Source organism: Neophocaena asiaeorientalis, unplaced genomic scaffold (genome assembly GCF_003031525.2).
Source record: "Neophocaena asiaeorientalis asiaeorientalis breed wild unplaced genomic scaffold, Neophocaena_asiaeorientalis_V1.1 scaffold322, whole genome shotgun sequence".
In the NCBI taxonomy this organism is placed as follows: Eukaryota; Metazoa; Chordata; class Mammalia; order Artiodactyla; family Phocoenidae; genus Neophocaena; species Neophocaena asiaeorientalis.
This window is the reverse complement of record NW_020185329.1, coordinates 1,837,060-1,854,776: the sequence shown is the minus strand read 5'-3', so window position 1 is coordinate 1,854,776 and position 17,717 is coordinate 1,837,060. Positions and strand designations below refer to the sequence as shown.

Below are 17,717 nucleotides of genomic sequence, written 5' to 3'. Positions count from 1 at the left end.
GCCCGTGTATGGCTCGCCCGCGCGCCAGATGGCCGTGAGCGGCCCGTCGTAGTGGCGGTGCGGGTGTGTGAAGGTGCAGGGCAGCACTGCCGCCTCGCCCGCCGCCGCACTCACCTCGGCCGGCAACTTCATGGACCAGCGCTGCGCCGGCGCACCTGCGGGCGGGCGGGCGAGAGGCAGGCGACATGCGGCAACCCTGCCCGTGCCCTCGGGGGGCCTGGAAACCTCAGGACTTGGGAAACGCCCTCCCTGCCCTCGGGGGTGGGGGGAGTCTGGAAAACCACCGCAGGACTCGAGAAGCATCTCTTGGGACTTTGACTGCCGTGACTTTGTAGGTGCCTGGACTCTCCCCCCATTTCCCTGGGACTATTTGCCTCACTCAGGGTGGTCCCACCTCACTTACAGGCCCAGTGACCCCAACCTCTTTCCCATCAAAACTTGCCCTGGGGCTTCCCTGGTGGCGCAGTGGTTGAGTCCGCCAGCCGATGCAGGGGACACGGGTTCGTGCCCCGGTCCGGGAAGATCCCACATGCCGCGGAGCGGCTAAGGCCCGTGAGCCATGGCCGCTGAGCCTGCGCATCCGGAGCCTGTGCTCCACAACGGGAGAGGCCACAACAGTGAGAGGCCAGCGTACCGCAAAATAAAAAAAAAAAAAAAACTTGCCCTGCTGCAGAAAAGCCCTGGGATCCCATGGTTACAGTACAGTCCCAAGACCACCCCCCCACCCCTGCCCCAGATGGCGACAATAATAAAGGCACTTACTGTGCAGCTCTGTGTTGAGCAAGTTCCTGGTGGTATCTCTTTTAGTTCTCACAAATGATCCTAGAGGTAAGCAGAGTTTTTCCCGGGTTACATGTTATAAACCGAGGCACAGAGAGTTTGAGGCCTGAGGTCACACAGCTAGGATGAGGCAAAGCTGATGTTCAACCTCAGGACTGCCTGACCTCACTGTGGCACTCTAGTGCACTAGGGCATGGAAACTTGGGGCTTATCCAAGCAGAGCAACACTCCCATTGACAGAGGGGAAACTGAGGCCTTGGGAGGCGGTGGTATGTTTTGAAGCTCGTGTGTTGAATTGGTGGCTGAGATTCCTCTACAGTCAACCCAAGTGGGTTTCCCAAAAGGCCAGTGCCCAGACAGGGAGCTGAGGGAGGGGTGGACCGTTATGTTGCCTCCTTGCTTTGCACAAGTGCCTCCGGGCTCAACTTTCCTCACCTCCCATGTTGTGAGGCTCTGAAGTATGGTGGAGCTAAGGTCTGGAAGCTGCACTCTGCCTGCAGCTTACGGAGGGCTAGAGAGTCACTGCCTGTCTTGTTGCAGATGTGTGCTTCTATGGGGGTGGGGTGAACGGGGTGGGTGGATGGGTGTCAGTGCTGGGAGGATCAGGTCAGGGGGCCTGGGAGCCTCCTCCAGAAGGGAGGGACAGGCTTAGCCTCTAGTGCCCAGGTACAGTTCAGGAAAGGGATCTTTACAGGGAATAATATACCAGCCCCTATATTTCCAAAGGGCTTTGCAATTCACCAGGTTCTTTCACGTGCTTCACATCACATGACTCCAAGTCCAGTGTTCTTTGCTCTGTAGGGTAGCCACACTTGTTTCTTGGGCAGGAATCTCCGCAGCCCACAGCTGGCAGACCATCCTCCAGGGAACCCATACCATCTATGAGTAATGTACAGGTCAAGGCATTCCTTCTGCTCAGAACCAATGTTTCCTGCCCCTCACGTGACGGCCCATCGCGCTTTGGAGCCTTCGCCTTCCTTCCCTGTGACGGCCCTCCCGGGATCCCATCATGGCTATCCTGGACCCAGTAAGCCTTCCCTTCTCTGGCAGAGGTCCTAGTCCTTCACCTGCCCCTCTCCATCCTCACTACCCGCTTGGTACTTTCCTTGCAGTATAGTGTCCTGACCCCGGGGGCTCCAGGTGTGTGTTCCAGGCCAGGTAGAGTGGGGTATGAATCGGGTTGTGTGAGCTGTGCCTCATAGAAAACCTCAATTTGGGATCGTGCCGCACTTGCAATGAAATAAAACCACAAGGTGTTTTTTTTTTTTTTTCCACACAGTCTGCTTCTAAGCCAAATCTCCTTTCTTCTGGACAAGTGGAAGTATGCTTTTGAACCCAAGCAGGGGACTTGACATATTTCCCTAGTAAGAGCTCATTTGTTCAGTTGTTAATAATCAAAGGGCCTAGTTCCAAATTTGAGAAACCCTTCCTGAAGGTTTTTCTCGTTCAGTCAGTACTTCTAGCTGCAGAAAGCATCTCCCAGTCTCGAGGCTCAGCCCCTGCCTCAGTTTTCCTGCGTTCCCACCCTCTGTGACCTCAGCCTCCTCTGACCTCCTGCATTTTTCAGGCATCACAGAGCCAGGCACTGACTCCCCAGGGATTGTTTACTGTTGTGCATTCATCAATTGGCCATCATTGATCGGACACATTCCCCACTGGAAGCCAGGCACTGGGATTAGAGCCAGGGCTACAAAGAGCAAGAGAATAATTTATCAGCCTGTTGGAGCTCACAGCTCAGTGAGGGTGACAGATCTGGGAACCCGTAGTTACGCTAAAGCCTGCCAGGTGCTCTAATGAGGGACATGAACAATGTTCCCTCTGTCTGAACACGGTTCCTGGCCCCTTTCACTCACCAGCTCCCTCCTAGTCGTCCCCGGGCCTCAGCTGAGTCATCCTACAGCGGGAGGCCTTCACTGAGCCCTAAGCCTGGGTCTGGCACCCCTTCCCCGTGCCCCAGGGCTGGCAGAAGTGCTTCCTCTGTATGGGCATTGCCTGTTCAACCGTATGTCTCGTCCAGGCACCCGGAAGCTCTGGGAGGGCAGGGAACATGTGTGGGGGTCATACTTGTGCAGCTGTTGCCTAGCACGTGCCTGCCACATAGTAGTTGACGTTGAATTGCTGAGAGCGAGCAGAAGGGAGGGTGCCCGGGCTGGCAGGAAGGCTTCCCCTCGGAGCGTAACTGAGCAGGACCCTATGAGGTCTTCCCGGAACAGATCCCCACCCATGTCCTCCGCCTGCCTTTCGTCTGTAGAAAAACCGTAGTCAAAGAATCAATTTAATCAGAAAAGTGAGAAAATGCAGAAAGAAAGGAAAACAGTCAAGCAACACAGAATAATTATACTTCAGCCAGGAAACAAATTCAAGGACCTCTAGTTCTTCCTCAAAGACCATAGGTAGTATTCTGAGCCAAGTCCTTCGAGCTGTTTTGCAGATACTGAAACTGCCACCAGGTGGGAGAAGTTAACTTATGCTGCCCACAAGCAGGGAGACCCCAGACCAGCTGGAAGGTCGATGATGCTGACTCCTGATGACCTCACCACCAGCCAATCAGAAGAGTGTCCACGAGCTGATCCTTGAACACTGCTCCTTGAACACTGTAAGACTCCTCACTAGCCCCTCCAGGGCGGGACACACAGTTTTGAGGGCATTAGCCCACTGTGGCCCCCTTTGCCTGGCAAAGCAATAATGCTATTTCTTTCTACTTCACTCAAAACCCTGTCTCCTAGAGCAGAGCCCCCCAGGGAGGTTTAATCCGGCACCAGTGAACAGAGGCTGAATTTCGACAATAGGTGGGTCATGTTCAGACCTTGTCCCTGGACTCTGCTGCTCAAGGATGACAGCCTAGATTGGGAGCATCTGATGTGTGGTACAGATGACAGGTCAGGGCCCTTCCCTCCCTGGCTGGGTTCTGCTCTGGGAGGAGAGAGGGTGCACAGAGGCCCTTTCACCAAGTGTGACGGTCTTGGCCCCCATTAGGGGGAGATTTGTGTTTCCTGTTTGTCTGCTGCATATGGTGTTCCAAGACGTGGGCACCTGGACTCGCTTTTACACAGAGACCTTTGCTTGAGTTCACCCAGGGGACTTGAGGTGAATGTGGGGAGTCCCAATAGGAATTACCCAGGGAGCAAATGCATGTGCTTTGGTAGGAATCCAAGCTCCCCAGCCTCCTGGGACATTTACTATTCCCTCTGGTAGCTCCTGCATGTCTCTTAGGACAGGGCAGGGATAGCCCCCTGAACTGGAACCACAGCTCCTTTTGATAGGGTCTCTACTCTTCCTGCTTCATGTCTATCAACCTCCGGGGGTCAACAGGAGGCCCACATTCTTCCCCTTGTCCGAAATTCCTCCTCTCAATGGTGGGCCACTGGGCACGGTGAAGAGCATTCCAGCTTTGGTACGGCTGGACATGGGTGACATTCTCACTTGTATCAAGCACCCAGTCTGTGCCTGGCACTCTTCTAGACTCATCCACTTACAGGGAGATCTTTGGGCGAGTTGCTTAATGTCCCAGGTCTCAGGCTCCTCTGCCGCAGAACGGGGTACATAGTACTTTCCTCATAGGATTGAGGATTGAGGATGGAATGAAGTCACACGTGAAGGTCAACCGGACAGTGCTGACACTCAGCAAATGCTCAGTGATGTTAGTTCCCTCCTTCACTGGCCGTGCAAAGAGAGTGGGACCAGGAGGGAGCATGGGGGTGGTGCTAACCAGTGGTGGGGAAGGAGAAGGGCTCTGGACGGACAGCTCAAGGCCATACGGGGTGGGGGTGGGGGGGGGTCAGGAAATTGATGCCGGAAACTGCACCATCCGTGGCTCAACTTGGCACCTTAGACCACACGTCATGCAATAGTGCAGGCCTTGCCCTTAACTCACCTGAAAGCTAGTCATTGACTCATGTACTTATTCACTCAATAGATGTTTATTGAGGGTCTGTCTTGTGCTCGATACTGTGTTGAGTGTTGGGGATACAGCTATGGTGACAATCAGTGGCTGCCTCAGTGTGTTTACAGCCTGTCCGTTGCGCAGCCATTGTTTGTTTTTCATTTATACGTGATTCTAACGAGTTTGTTTAAGTAGCTTCCCAGATTTGGGAAATACAGGTTGAAAAGCTAGAAAGTGTCTTCTGTTTGTAGTCCATTGAAAGCAGCAAGGGGTGATATAATCAGCATTCAGTCAGGGAGGCAGTTTCAGTAAAAATAAAGTGACGATCAGGACAGAAATGATAAAAGTACAGCGCAAAAGGGACCCTTTAGAGGAGGGGTAAGTGCAGAGGGCCTTGAGGCATCATGACACTGCAGCAGGCTAGTGAAACATTGTTCGCGGGGATGACCTGAGTCACCTTGGAAAGGTTCATTGCCATGAGAGGCGTGCCCCTCGCATGGGGTCTCAGGCGTCTGTCTGGGGTTGTAGCCCTGGCTAGACGGGCCCTGACTTTGTGACCATGAGTCCGCATAGCTCTCTGGCCTCAGTGGGCTCATCTTGTCAGATGATGCCTCTAGACGCTTACTAAGGAGAATTTTAAACCTAAAAGTCTGTGTCCAAAAATGATATGTGGATAAAAATGACAAGGAAGCCTGGCAAGCATTTGAGAAATATGTCAATATAAAATTAACTGAGAGGCTTTTAGGTACTTAAAGTAAGCCATTGGCTGTTGAGAAAACTCAGCTACGCGGAAAGAGGCATCCACTCTTGATGGTCCTGTGCAGCCGTTTACTAAACTCTCCACATCGCTCCCTCGTGCCCTCTGTGGTGATGATGCACCTTGAGGGAGGGCTAGGGCTGTAGCGCTGGGTACCAGCTTCCACGTAGTCATAATCACGAGTCAACGGAGGGGTAGTTAACTCACCCTGGGCCTATTATCCCAAAGCCCTGTGCCAGTGGCGTCAGGGTGGGACGAGAACTCGGCAGTAGAAACATCTGCAGAACCTGGATGGGCAGAAGTGGCATCTGGATGGATCAGAAATAGAGGCCTTGGTTTTGCCTGCAGCTAAACCAGATTCCCACCAGTTCCTTGGTGAGGAAGGAGGCAGGGATGTGCATGGGAGCCTCTCTGTAGCTCATGTGCAGTGCGTTCTGTGTGATCGCATTTATGTTAACTAGCGAGAAAACTGTTTATGATTTTGTATCTGAGCATACGGCAGCCGCTGTCCATGGACCACAGATAGGAAAGCAAGCCAGTGGTGGCGGCTGTGATGGGATAATGGCCAATGGGGGTGTCCTCAGGGAGTGGTGCTTTAACAAGAATTAGGCCTGCTGGGGTGGGATTTTTGTGACAGGTTTCTGGAGGAAACAAGCATGGACATTGAGGGGGAGAAGGATGATGCCAGGCAGGTGCTCACCACGGACAGACGATGCCTCGTGGAGGGCTAGACTTGTGGCCCTCAGAGGTGGAGCCCCGCAGAGATCTGCTCCCCACCCCCTAGGAGGGCTGACATTATCAGCTGACGGGCAGCCAGTCTGATGAGCCCAGCTGTCTGTAAGGGGCTACCCTCCTTGGGGATACCTGGACACGTTAGTAGGGGTGTTCTCAGCGAATGACTCCAGGGGTGGCTTCTTGGGCATTGCGGCGCCTGAAGGGTCAGGAGAGGGTGTTTTGGGGCAAAGACAGATGTTCATCTTGGCCACCGGACCTCCCCAGTTAGGTGTGTGGCTCGAGCTGGGCAGTTGCCTTTCATCCGATTCCCTCCCGCACCTCAGTTTGCTCTCAGTAATTCTTCCTTCTGGGCCTGCATATAGTCCAGACAGGTTATCAGGGGGCGAAAAAGTGAGAATGGGGCAGAGACCAGAGGGGAGAGGAGGAAGCGGAACCAGGAATTCCATCCATCGGTGTGAAGCAGACCCCACAGGCTCCAGGGAGCTGGGAGACGCAAGTCAGTGAAAGGCCTGATTGTTCCCCTTCTGCCCTCGGGTTGTCCTGTTTCCCCTTTAACCCTTGCCTCTCTGGCCACTTGGTTGTGGAGCTGGCCCCTGTCGCCTGGGCTGACAGAGATGCAGAGCCGAGGGTGGAGCCTGCCCCGGGGCAGTGTCTGCGCAGTGCGCTGCTCTTGGGAGTTCTGATTCCACCTGTCCCTGCCGTGCTCTAGCTCCCTGCACCCCTCCTCCTCCCGGGTAGGACTTCTGGGTCCCAGCTGCTGGCCGCAGGAGTCAGCAGGGGCAGAAGTGTCCCGGCTCGTTCAGCCTCCATTTCCTTTTGGGCCCACGGCAGCAGTCCCTGACCTTTCCCCGTGTCCCAGATAAGCGCCCCATGTCCTTGGGTGACTGCTGTGAATTGTCTTGCCTCCTCAGTTTGTTTTTTTGCAGTGGTTCAGAGCTAGCCAAGTAAGTTCCTCTGAGCCCCAAGCTTTGCACCAGGCTCACCACCCACTGCACGTAGGTGTAGGCGATGGCAAGGGCTGGGCTGGCACTCAGGAGACTCCAGTTCATATCCAGCCTGTGACACCCAGAAGTGCCCTGACCTCGCCGAGCCTCCCTGAAACAGGGAAAAGGGCCCCCACTTTGCAGGGCTGTGGGGAAGAGTAAATGAGCTGGGCGTTAAAAGCCGGGCACGACAGTCCTCGAGGATGACAGCTTCTGTGATTGCTGCGCCAGCTCATCAGAGATGTGGGGACCAAGGTCACTAAGTGGCCAGAGTTCCCAGACTACTGCTCTTCCCACCACCCCTCACCTCCCGCTTTCTAAAAGCAGATCTGGGGGGAGACAGAAAGGAAAGACAAAAGAGAGTGTGAGGGCCCCTGGGAGATGAGGGGCTGCCCCAGGGTGCTGGGCAGGGGGGACGCCTGTGTGAGGGAGAAGTCATGGAAAGTGGAAGAGGGGGGTTTCCTGGATGAATTCCTCCACTTCACTTTTGCCAAAGGCCAGCCCTGGGCCCTGTGCTCATAGGCATGATAGGGATAGGACTGCGACCTGTGGCCACCTTGCTCTCAGGCCCCTTGGGCTCCGGCCGCTTCCAGGCCCGCTGCCACATGGAGAGGCTACAGAGGGATTTCAGGAAGAGGGACGCTGCTCACCCTAGTTTAAGAGCCTTTGGTCTCAGCGGTGAAGCAGCTGCCGGCCACGAGAAGAGGGGTCCCCTCGCCGACCCGGCTGCATAGCCCCCATGTGTGCCCACCTCCCCGGGGAGCCGTGGCACGCAGCTGGAGCGTTTGTGTGGTCTGGGTTTTGTACTTGAACATGTGACTGCTCCGGCTTCCTGTAAGTTTTTTTTTGTCTTTCACTGATTCATAGCTGCTGACTCTTAGCAGGAGAAATAAACCAAACGAAAACAAAAAAACCCCAAACCTAGTGTCCCTTGAAGTTATGTGACTTGAGCAACGTTTCATTACCATTTACTGCACAACCGCTGAGCGCCAGGACTGTGCTGGGGGCCTTCCGCCCATGATCTAATTCTCCTTCAAGCAGCCACGAGGTGATGGGGACCCGCATTTACCGAGGCTCAGAGAAGTTAGGTAACCTGCTCAGGGCCACAGAGTTAGGAAATAGCAGAGCCAGGATTTACAGCCTTGTCTGACCTGTTCTCCTGTCTGCCCCAGGTGTGGGCAGGGTCTCCTCTTCCAGCCCCACCCTCTACGTGGGACCCAACCCGAAATCATCCAGAAAGATGGCTGAGTTAAGTCAACTTGGGAAAAGGAAACCCCTCCCCTATCAGCCCCCACCACAGGGCTCTGTGGGTGGCACAGTGGGCAGTATGGGGTCAGGAGGTGGTGGCGTGTTCCCGTCTTGAGCCACACACCCCCAAGTTCAAATCCCAGTCTCACCCTGCACCGCCCACTGAACCTCTTTGTGCCTCAGTTTTCTCATCTGTGAAAAGGGAATATAATAGTTCTTTTCTCATAGGATTACGATGCTTATGTGAATTACTAATTCAATGCCCAGCACTTAATAAGAGCTCTGTAGGCACTTGCTGTTAGTATTCAATCCCAAACAGAACTCTACTCTGTGTTGAATGCTAGAGAGGAAGGATCAAAGGCCTGAGAAGTGGGAGTTTATAATCCAGTCGTGGAGATAGGACCCCACCCAAGGAAGATTGACTAACAGCTTGGAACACCATGATGTCAGTGCTGTCACCATGTGGCACGTGATGGCCAATGGCTGTGCACATGGAGGCCTGGATGCCAAGTCCAGGAACACAGTCATGAGGATGTCTCAGGCTGAGCGGGGTCGAGGAGCGGATTGGGGCCTGGACAGAGGGGCTCATAAGGGTTGTCTGTCATCATCCCAGTGGCCCTCAACTGCATCGTGCATCAGAATCACCCAAGATGGTTGATCATGCAGATTCCTGGGCCCCGCTCCTGACATATTCTGATTCTGCAGATCTGGGGTGGAGATGAAGAACCTGCTTTTTTTTTTTTTTCTTGATGTGGACCATTTTTAAAGTCTTTATTGAATTTGTTACAATACTGCTTCTGTTTTAAGTTTTGGTTTTTTCCCCGTGAGGCATGTGGGGTCTTAGCTCCCTGACCAGGCATCGAACCCGCAATCCCTGCATTGGAAGGCAAAGACTTAACCACTGGACCACCAGGGAAGTCCCAGAACGTGTTAACAAATGCACGCCACTCCAGGGATTCTGATGCAGATGGTCCATGACCACCTTTTGAGAAATACTGTTCCCAGGGACACCGACTCCTTGAGCTAAGTGACCTTAAGTGAAGTGACATTGATACTTAAGCCTGCAGCAAAGGGCTCCCACTCACTTCTTGGGGTTCCTGCTGGACGGTCAGGGTGCCCTCGATCACTTGCCCTACTCCCCAAGTGAAGTCACCCCACCCTTACCCCAAACAGCCATGTGCTCTCCCCCCATTCCCGGGGCTGTGCCCGTTAAGAAGCAAAGCACTTGGATGACAACACCACCCCCAGTCTGTCAGAGCCTGCGCTGTCCTCCCCAGAGCTGGCCCGTTATGCCCCTAGATCCTCACAGCAAAGGCCTGGGCGGGAGGCCTTTCTACAGGTAGGGACACTGAGGCCCAGAGGAGTCCAGGCACTGCCTCAAGTCACCAGGATCCCAAGGCAAAGCCTGGGCTTGAACTTCTGGCTTCTGTCACCACAGCCTCCCAAAGTGCAGCTCTCCCTTCCCCACAGGCCTGGAGGCCCTGGCAACCCAGCTGCCCCGAGCTCAGGGAGAGAAGACCGTACCTAAAATTTTGTGAGAATCTATTCTGTTCTGAAAATGCACCAGAGAGCAGAGTGGGAGACTCACCCATCAGGATGATGCACATCAAGGAGGCCAGGAGTTGGAAGGAACCTTCCATGCTGTGAGGTATGGAGCCACCAGGCAGCCCTGCACTTAGCCAGGCCACTGGTGAGACCCCTGCTTGGCGTGGGTGTGGAGGAAGGAAGGTGAGAGGGGGTGGGTGGTGTGCCCAGGTCTGCACCCCTGCCGGGCTCTGCGGATGATGGAGGAACTGGGGAGAGGCAGCCAGGCGGCTCTAAGTATGATTAGATGAGACCCGTGGGGTTTAGTCATGTGGAAAACCAAGAGAGGAACCACTCGGATGATTCTCCAGGATGGGAAACAGAGAAGTAGACAGGGAAGATGCAGGACCCTTTCCTGTGGCCGCTGTCCCTTTGAAAAATCTGCTGTTCTTTTGCTTCCTTCACTCTCTCTCTCCCTCCTCCCCTCTTCCTCCCTCCTTCTATCTTTCCTTCCCTCTCTCTTTCCCTTCCCACATGTTTAGTGTGCCAGGATGGGTTTTCATCCTGGTGAAGGTGTTTTACTGTGGCCATATAGGTTTTGAAGTGGTGATTATTGATGGAAGGAAAAAATCGTCTCCAAAATGTAATCATTATTGACAATGGTTACATTACCAAGCAGCATAAATGGGAAATAGTAAAATTATTAAGCAAATCAACCCAGACAAGCATGTCAAAATGCTCAGAACATCAAAATGCCAGATTAAAATATCCTGCTACAGGGGCAGAATCTCAGTATCTGTTGCAAGGAGATAATCGGGAAACTGAACAAAAAAGTGGCCAGTTGGGGGCTGGCAAGGATGAGCCAATCCTTGAGTAGGAGGAGGTGTTTTAGTTCAGATAAAGGTTAATCAACTGGGGAAAAAAAGCAATTCCCAAATATAATGGATTAAAAAAAAATAGAAGGTGACTTCTCTCCCATGTATTAGTCCCAAGGTGAGCTGTTTACACTGGCAGGTGGCCTTACTTCTCATGGTCATTCAGGGATCTAGGTCCCTTCATATCATCACTCTGCTAGCCTTTCCCCCAGGGGGTTGTTAATGCCTTCAAGGTTGAAGCTGGCTTGTTCAAGGTCTAGCTTGTGTGAAGGGGAAAGATAGAAACTCTAAGTCTTGTCTAAGGCTCGTCTTTTCTTTATCCAGGATCCAAAGATTGTACACATCACATCCACTCACATCCCATTGGCCCAAACTTAGTCATTCAACCACACCTACTGCAAGGGAGGCCTGGAAATGTGGTAACCATATGGTCAAGTTAAAATTTTATTACCAGGGAAGAGGGAACAGATGTTGATGGATAGTTACCTATCTCTGCCACAGATATTTGCTATAACTCCAGAAGACTAAACTTTGCAGAATAATTTATTCCATAAACTCTAAAATGTCATTGAAAGATGCACCTTTGTTTTATATACCACTAAGAGAGAAAAAAATTTCTAGCTTTTTATAAGATGCCACTGAGTGCAATATGTATCCTGATCTCAGAAATGTTAAAGTGTAAAAACAAGTACATCCTAGAATTGATGAATATAATTCATTTTTAGCTGTTTGTATTTTTTGATAATACAGTCTCAATAAGAAAAGGCCAGCCTATTTCCCTATGCTGAGAGGAGCCATAGGAAAGAGGCACATCTATGCTTAGGCCAAGGTTTTAGATGGAGGCCAGGCATACAGATGGTAGCAGGGATTGAAACGAGAGGCTCCTGTGGGGAGTGGGGCCTTTGTGAGAGTCTCTCCTTTGCCTTCCTCTTTGATTCTCTTGGCTAACCTCTGACCACCCGATATGTTCCCCTTCCATGGCCACTTGTCACTTCCTGTGTACCTCTTGTTTCCTTAACGTAAGGATCCAGCCAGAAAAATGAAACTCCTGCGAAGTGCTGAACATGGAGGGGGACTGGATATAGGTAGCTGGTAATACAGAAAATTGAAAGATGAAAGAGAAAATAGGAGATTCTGACATAGCCCAGATATTAGTAACTACAGGAAGTAGCTACCACTCCTAAGCTTGGGGGGGCCGGGTGGGGAGAAAGGAAGAGGTGAGGTTACTGAGCAGTCGGAGCTTAGAAGCAGGGCCCCTGCACAGCTGCTGGTCAGATGGATGAAGGGGGCACCGTGTGCCTGATGCTCAGACTACAGGCTGAGGAGCGGCAGAGACACGGCTGGCTGATGCTATACCTCTGAGGGGGTTCCGCAGGTTGGATTGCCAAAAGAAGCTGAAGGCTGGACCTAGAGATTTTGCAAGGCGCTGGAGCAATACTAACAGGAACTGGAAGCCCTCCTCCCATCTTCTAACCTCTCTCTAGTGCCTTCCATCAGCTAGCAAGTGTGTCTGAGAAATGTGGTTTGCAGAGTCCCAGCCTCAGCACCTAAAGCAGAGTGTAGAAATGTAGGCTTGAGGCCAAGAGCCGAGGTGTAAATACACAGTACTCAACTGGACTGTAAACCCTTCCTGGAAACCTTTCTTCCATATATCTGGGGCAGTGTCTAGCATAGCTCATGGCACATGATATGGGTTCAAAATTATTTTAATTTGAGCTGTTGAAAGTACTGTTTAGTTAATTCAGGAATGAAAAAGTGGGAACATATGTATATGTATAGCTGATTCACTTTGTTATAAAGCAGAAACGGACACACCATTGTAAGGCAATTATACCCCAATAAAGATGTTTAAAAAAAAAAACAAAAAAAACAAGAGGATATTATGAATAATTCTATGCCTGTAAATTCAACAACTTGGATGAAATGAACCAATTTCTTGAAATACATGAACTATCAAAACTTACTTTAGAAGAAATAGATAATCTGAATAATACTATATCAAGCTAATTAGATTCATAGTTTAAAACTTTCCAACAAAGAAAACTCTAGGCGCAGATGGTTTGGTGAATTCTACCAATATTTAACAAAGAGCTAATCCCAATTCATAATCTCTTTCAGAAAATGGAAGAGGAGCACACATTTCCCAGCTCATTTTATGAGGTCAGTATTACTCTAATGCCAGAAAAAGACACCACAAGAAACAAAAACTACAGATCGATATCCCTCATGCACAAACAATTCTAAAACAAAAGTGTTAGCAAATTGAACTCAGTGATATACAAAAGGGATAATACATCACAACCAAGTGTGGTTTATTTTAGGAATGCAAGGCTTGTTCAACTTTGAAAAATCAATCAATGTTATTCACTAAAGTAACAGACTAAAGAGGAAAAATCATATGATTATTTCAATAAATGCAGAAAAAGCTTTTGACAAAATTCGACACTAATTCATGATAACTTTCAGCAAACTAAGAATAGAAGGAAAGTTCCCTAACCTGCTAAAGAGCATCTACAAAAGAACTATAGCTAACATCATACTTAATAGTGAAAGACTGAATGCTTTCCCCCTGAGACTGGAAGAAGGCAAGCATGTCTTTTAACCACTCCTGCTCAACCTTATACTACAAGTCCTGGTCAGTCTAATAAGACAAGAAAAAGAAATAAAAGATACACAAGTTGGAAAGGAAGAAATAAACTGTCTCTATTAGCAAAAAACATGGTTACTTACATAGAAAAATTTTTAAAAGTGGACCAAAAAACCCCTCCCAAAACTAATAAGTGAGATTAGAAAGGTCACAGTATAAAAGGCCAATATACTGAAGTCAATTGTACTTATATATAGTAACAATGAATAGTTGGAATTTTAAATTAAAAAATTCCAGAATCATTTACAATAACATAAAAGAACCCCCAACAAATACTTACATAAAAACCTAAAAAAACCCAAACACATGCCAGATCTGTATGCTGAAAACGATGACACACTGATCAGAGTGTTTCAAACAAGACTTAAATACGTGGAGAGGTATACTGTGTTCATTGTTCAAAAGTTTCATTATTGTTAAGAAGTCAGGTCAATTCTCCCCAAATTAATCTATAAATTCAACACAATCTTAATCAAAATATCAATGGGCTCTTTTTGGTAGATCTCTATAAGCAGATTCTAAAATTTATATGGAAAGACAAAAGAACTAGAATAGCCAAGGTTTTGTTTTGAAAAAGAGAACAAGTTATAAGGACTATCATTATCTGAGTTCAAGATCAAATATAAAACTGTAGAAATTAAGATAATGTGGTACTGGTGTAATGATAGCTACAAAGATCAACGAAACAGGGTAGAGAGTCCAGAAAAGTAAATAGGTAACTGATTTTTGACAAAAGTGATAAGGTAATTTAATGGAGAGAGGATAGTCTTTTCAGCAAATGCTGTTGGAACAGTTGTATGTCTGCATACATACATACACATGTAAATAGAACCTTGACCCATAGCTCACACCTTATACAAAAATTAACTAAAAATACGTCATAGATCTAAATGTAAAACTGTAAAATTTCTATGAGGAAACATAGAGAAAAGTCTCTGTAACTTTGGGTTAGGCAAAGAGTATTTAGGTGCAACACCAAAAGGATATGTTAAAAAATTGATAAATTGGATTTTGTTAAAATTAAAAACATTTGCTCTCCAAAAGACACTGTCAAGGGGATGAAAAGATAAGCTACAGACTAGGAGAAAATATTTGGAAAGCACATCTCTAACAGAGGCTCTATAGCCAGAATGCACAGAGAACTCTCAAAGGTCAACAATAAGAAGATGATGATCATCACCATCAACCCCACATGAGAAGATTTGAACGGATACTTCACCAAAGAAGATACACACATGGCCAGTAAGTACATGAGGTTATGCTCAACATCATTAGTCATTAGGGAAAGGCAAATTAAATTCGTAATGAGTTAGCACTACACATCTTTTAGAATCACTAAAATAAACAAAACTGACAATACCAGATGCTGATGATCAGAAGAACAGCTGGACACTTATACTTCACTGGTGGGAATGCAAAATGGTAAGGCCACTTTGGCAGTTTGTCAGTTTCTTAAAAGGTTAAAAATACACTTACCATATGACCCAGCAATTCCACTACTAGGTATTCACCCAAATGGGATGAAAATTTATGTTTACAAAAAGCCTGTGTGAAAACGTTTATAGCACCTGTATTCATACTCACCCCAAACTATAAACAACCAGATGTCCTTCAGTCAGTGAATGATAAAGTATTGCACATGCATACAAGAGAGTGCTACTCAGAGGTAACAAGGAACAAACTACTGATTCACACAACAGCATGGATGGATTAAATGCATTTTGCTAAGTGAAAGAAGACAGACTCAAAAGGGTACATATTGAATGATTCCATTTATATGATATTCTGGAATAGGCAAAACTATAGGAATGGAAAACAGATCAGTGGTTGCCAAGGGTAGGGGTTCAGGAAGTGGTTGACTACAATGGAACTGCATGGGGGGATTTCATGATGATGGAACCGGTTTGTATAGTGACTGTGGTGGTGAACTCGTGACTCTATGCATTTGACAAAATGCATAGAATTATACACTGCAAAGAATGAATTTTACTGTATGTAATTTAAGAAGTCAATGAGGATATGGAGGCAGAACCCAAAATGGAATATAAGTCACAAAAAGGCATCTAAATATGTTACAGAAGAATAACCTAACCCGCTGGAGAGAATAAAGAACTAGCTTAAATTACTTTGGAAAACAGTTTTGACTCAATAAGGTTAAAGACAAAGAACTCTACATAGATACTGTACTCCAGTTAGTAAATTTCCCGTAGGGATATGGGTTAGAGATTCTGAAACTACTTATGTGTACACTAAGATTGAACAAATAAGTAGATTTAATGTAGATAATGAGAGCCAGATTTCTCTCTGCTGGAGAAAAAAGTTATAATTAAGAAAGGGGGAATGCTAGAATGAACCTTATAACATTGGATTGGAATTGGAGGTATCAGTACGAAATCTTGGTTTAAAATGTATATATACAGATATATAGATAAAAATGAATGTGTGTGTGTGCCTGGGATAGTAGCGGTCTAGACACCATGATACCCCTGAATCAACAGGCACACCTAGTGTCCATATCTTGGTTTCTAAATAAAACTCTCCAATATAAGGAATCAGGGATCCTTGAGAGAAGCAGTTGATTCCAGGGCAGGGGAAATACAAGGTGTGTCTGGGTCATCTGGTAGTACCAGAAACTAAGGAAGTGCTAAAATAAAGGATGGGGACAAATTGAAGGAACTCTTAATGTCCAAAGCTAAAATAAATTTGAACAAAATAAATAACAATAGTATTAGGTTATGATCCATAGAGTAGAATAAATATGAGTCTATACTGATATAAGTGAACAATTGAATAACTATATTTTAAAAAGTTCTCTCATCCTTATCTTTTGCTCTTTGGAGTGAGAAGTGAGAAGCTGTCCTCTCCAACCCTGCAAAGACCTGATTTGGGACTTTCTCATTTCCTTTCACTTCTGCTTGTAATCTGGCCAGTTCTTTCCTGAGTTCATATCTTCCTAGTAATACCTTGACCTTGACAATGAACACACACTCTACTAATGCTCTGATTTTTTAGAACCGCTTTTCCTAGAGCAACAAGTATATTAGGTATATGATCTGTCTACCAAGTTATCACCGTTAAAAACTGACCATCTTTCCAGTCTCCAATATCAGTTTTTCAGCCTATTTACCACCAAACTGCTAAGCCAATGGCACATAATATTAGGATTAATTTTTTTTTTTAAAGGAAGCTCCCCACTTCTAGTATCAATTTCTGCATCAATCCTGCCTCAAAGATGAGCTAGGTTATATGTGGTAACTAATAGTCCCTGCATCTCAGGGGCTTAAAGCAACGAAAGTTTACTTCCCGCTCACTCTACCCTATTGACCACTGTGAGCTGGTGGTGGGGTACTCTGCCTGGCATAGACATCACTCAGAGATGAGGTTGACAGAGTCAACCGTCTTATGATGCCTACACCTCAACACTAGGCTTCAGGGTTCCCCAATACAGAGGAACAGAGACCCAAGTTCTAGAAATTAAATTCTTCACTTCATTGGCAAGAACTGTCATCTGGCCACACGTAACTTCAAGAAGGCAGGAGACTACAGTCTTTCATGTACCCAGAAGGAGGGCTGGACCAGATGAATGTTAGTATTCTACCAATAGAATCCCATTTTTTTTTTCAGTTGACAATATGCCTAGCCCATGGCAATTCTAAACTACTTTACTAGATATTTATCAACCTTTCTCCTCCCTCTGCTTTTGCCTCATAGCCCATCTCAGAAAGTCTGCTGAGGAACTTCTGGGAAAGTTTTTGATTCCTGGATAAAAAGAGAAAAACTGGTGAAGAGAAAGTCTTTAACCCTCATCTGTTTTTTTCCTAGTATTAGGATGTGATGTCTGGAGCTGTGGTAGCCACTTTGTGATTATAAGGCCCTAACTACTAGCATGAAAAGCCAACATGTGGAGAACAAAGTGGAAGGATAGAAAAGACCTGAGTCTTTGATGACATTTGGATTTTTTATTGTATTTCAGATTGATTTTCACAATGTCTGCATACCAGTGCATCATAAGTGCTTGCTTAATTGAATCATACATTTTACCCTCTATTGTAACACTATTTTTGTCTGTGTCTGTGTGGGTCTTATTATCTCAACCATAGTTTACAGCCCCTCCTTTGTGCCCCTTTCTTAGCACCCTTTGCTTTCCTTATAAGAGCTCTTATCTCCCTGGTTTGACATATTCTCCTTTTTTCAATCTAATATTTATTATTTAGGCTAGCCAAATGAATATTAGAATATTTCTTTGTGTCTTTGGGATTAAAATTTTTGCTTTATCTTTCTATGG

At 47.5% G+C, this 17,717-nt stretch overlaps 1 protein-coding gene across 1 annotated transcript in view; it reads right to left on the bottom strand.

Annotated features, from left to right (window-relative positions):
- The window catches only part of SIGLEC15 (sialic acid binding Ig like lectin 15), a 14,394-nt gene extending 4,368 nt beyond the window's left edge, over positions 1-10,026 (bottom strand). The window contains exons 1-3 of the mRNA XM_024734723.1: positions 9,975-10,026; positions 763-822; positions 2-155 (exon numbers count right to left, since the gene is read on the bottom strand). Of these exons, the coding sequence (XP_024590491.1) occupies positions 2-155; positions 763-822; positions 9,975-10,026 (266 nt within the window). The remainder of the gene's footprint in view (position 1; positions 156-762; positions 823-9,974) is intronic.
- Positions 10,027-17,717: the final 7,691 nt, after the last annotated feature.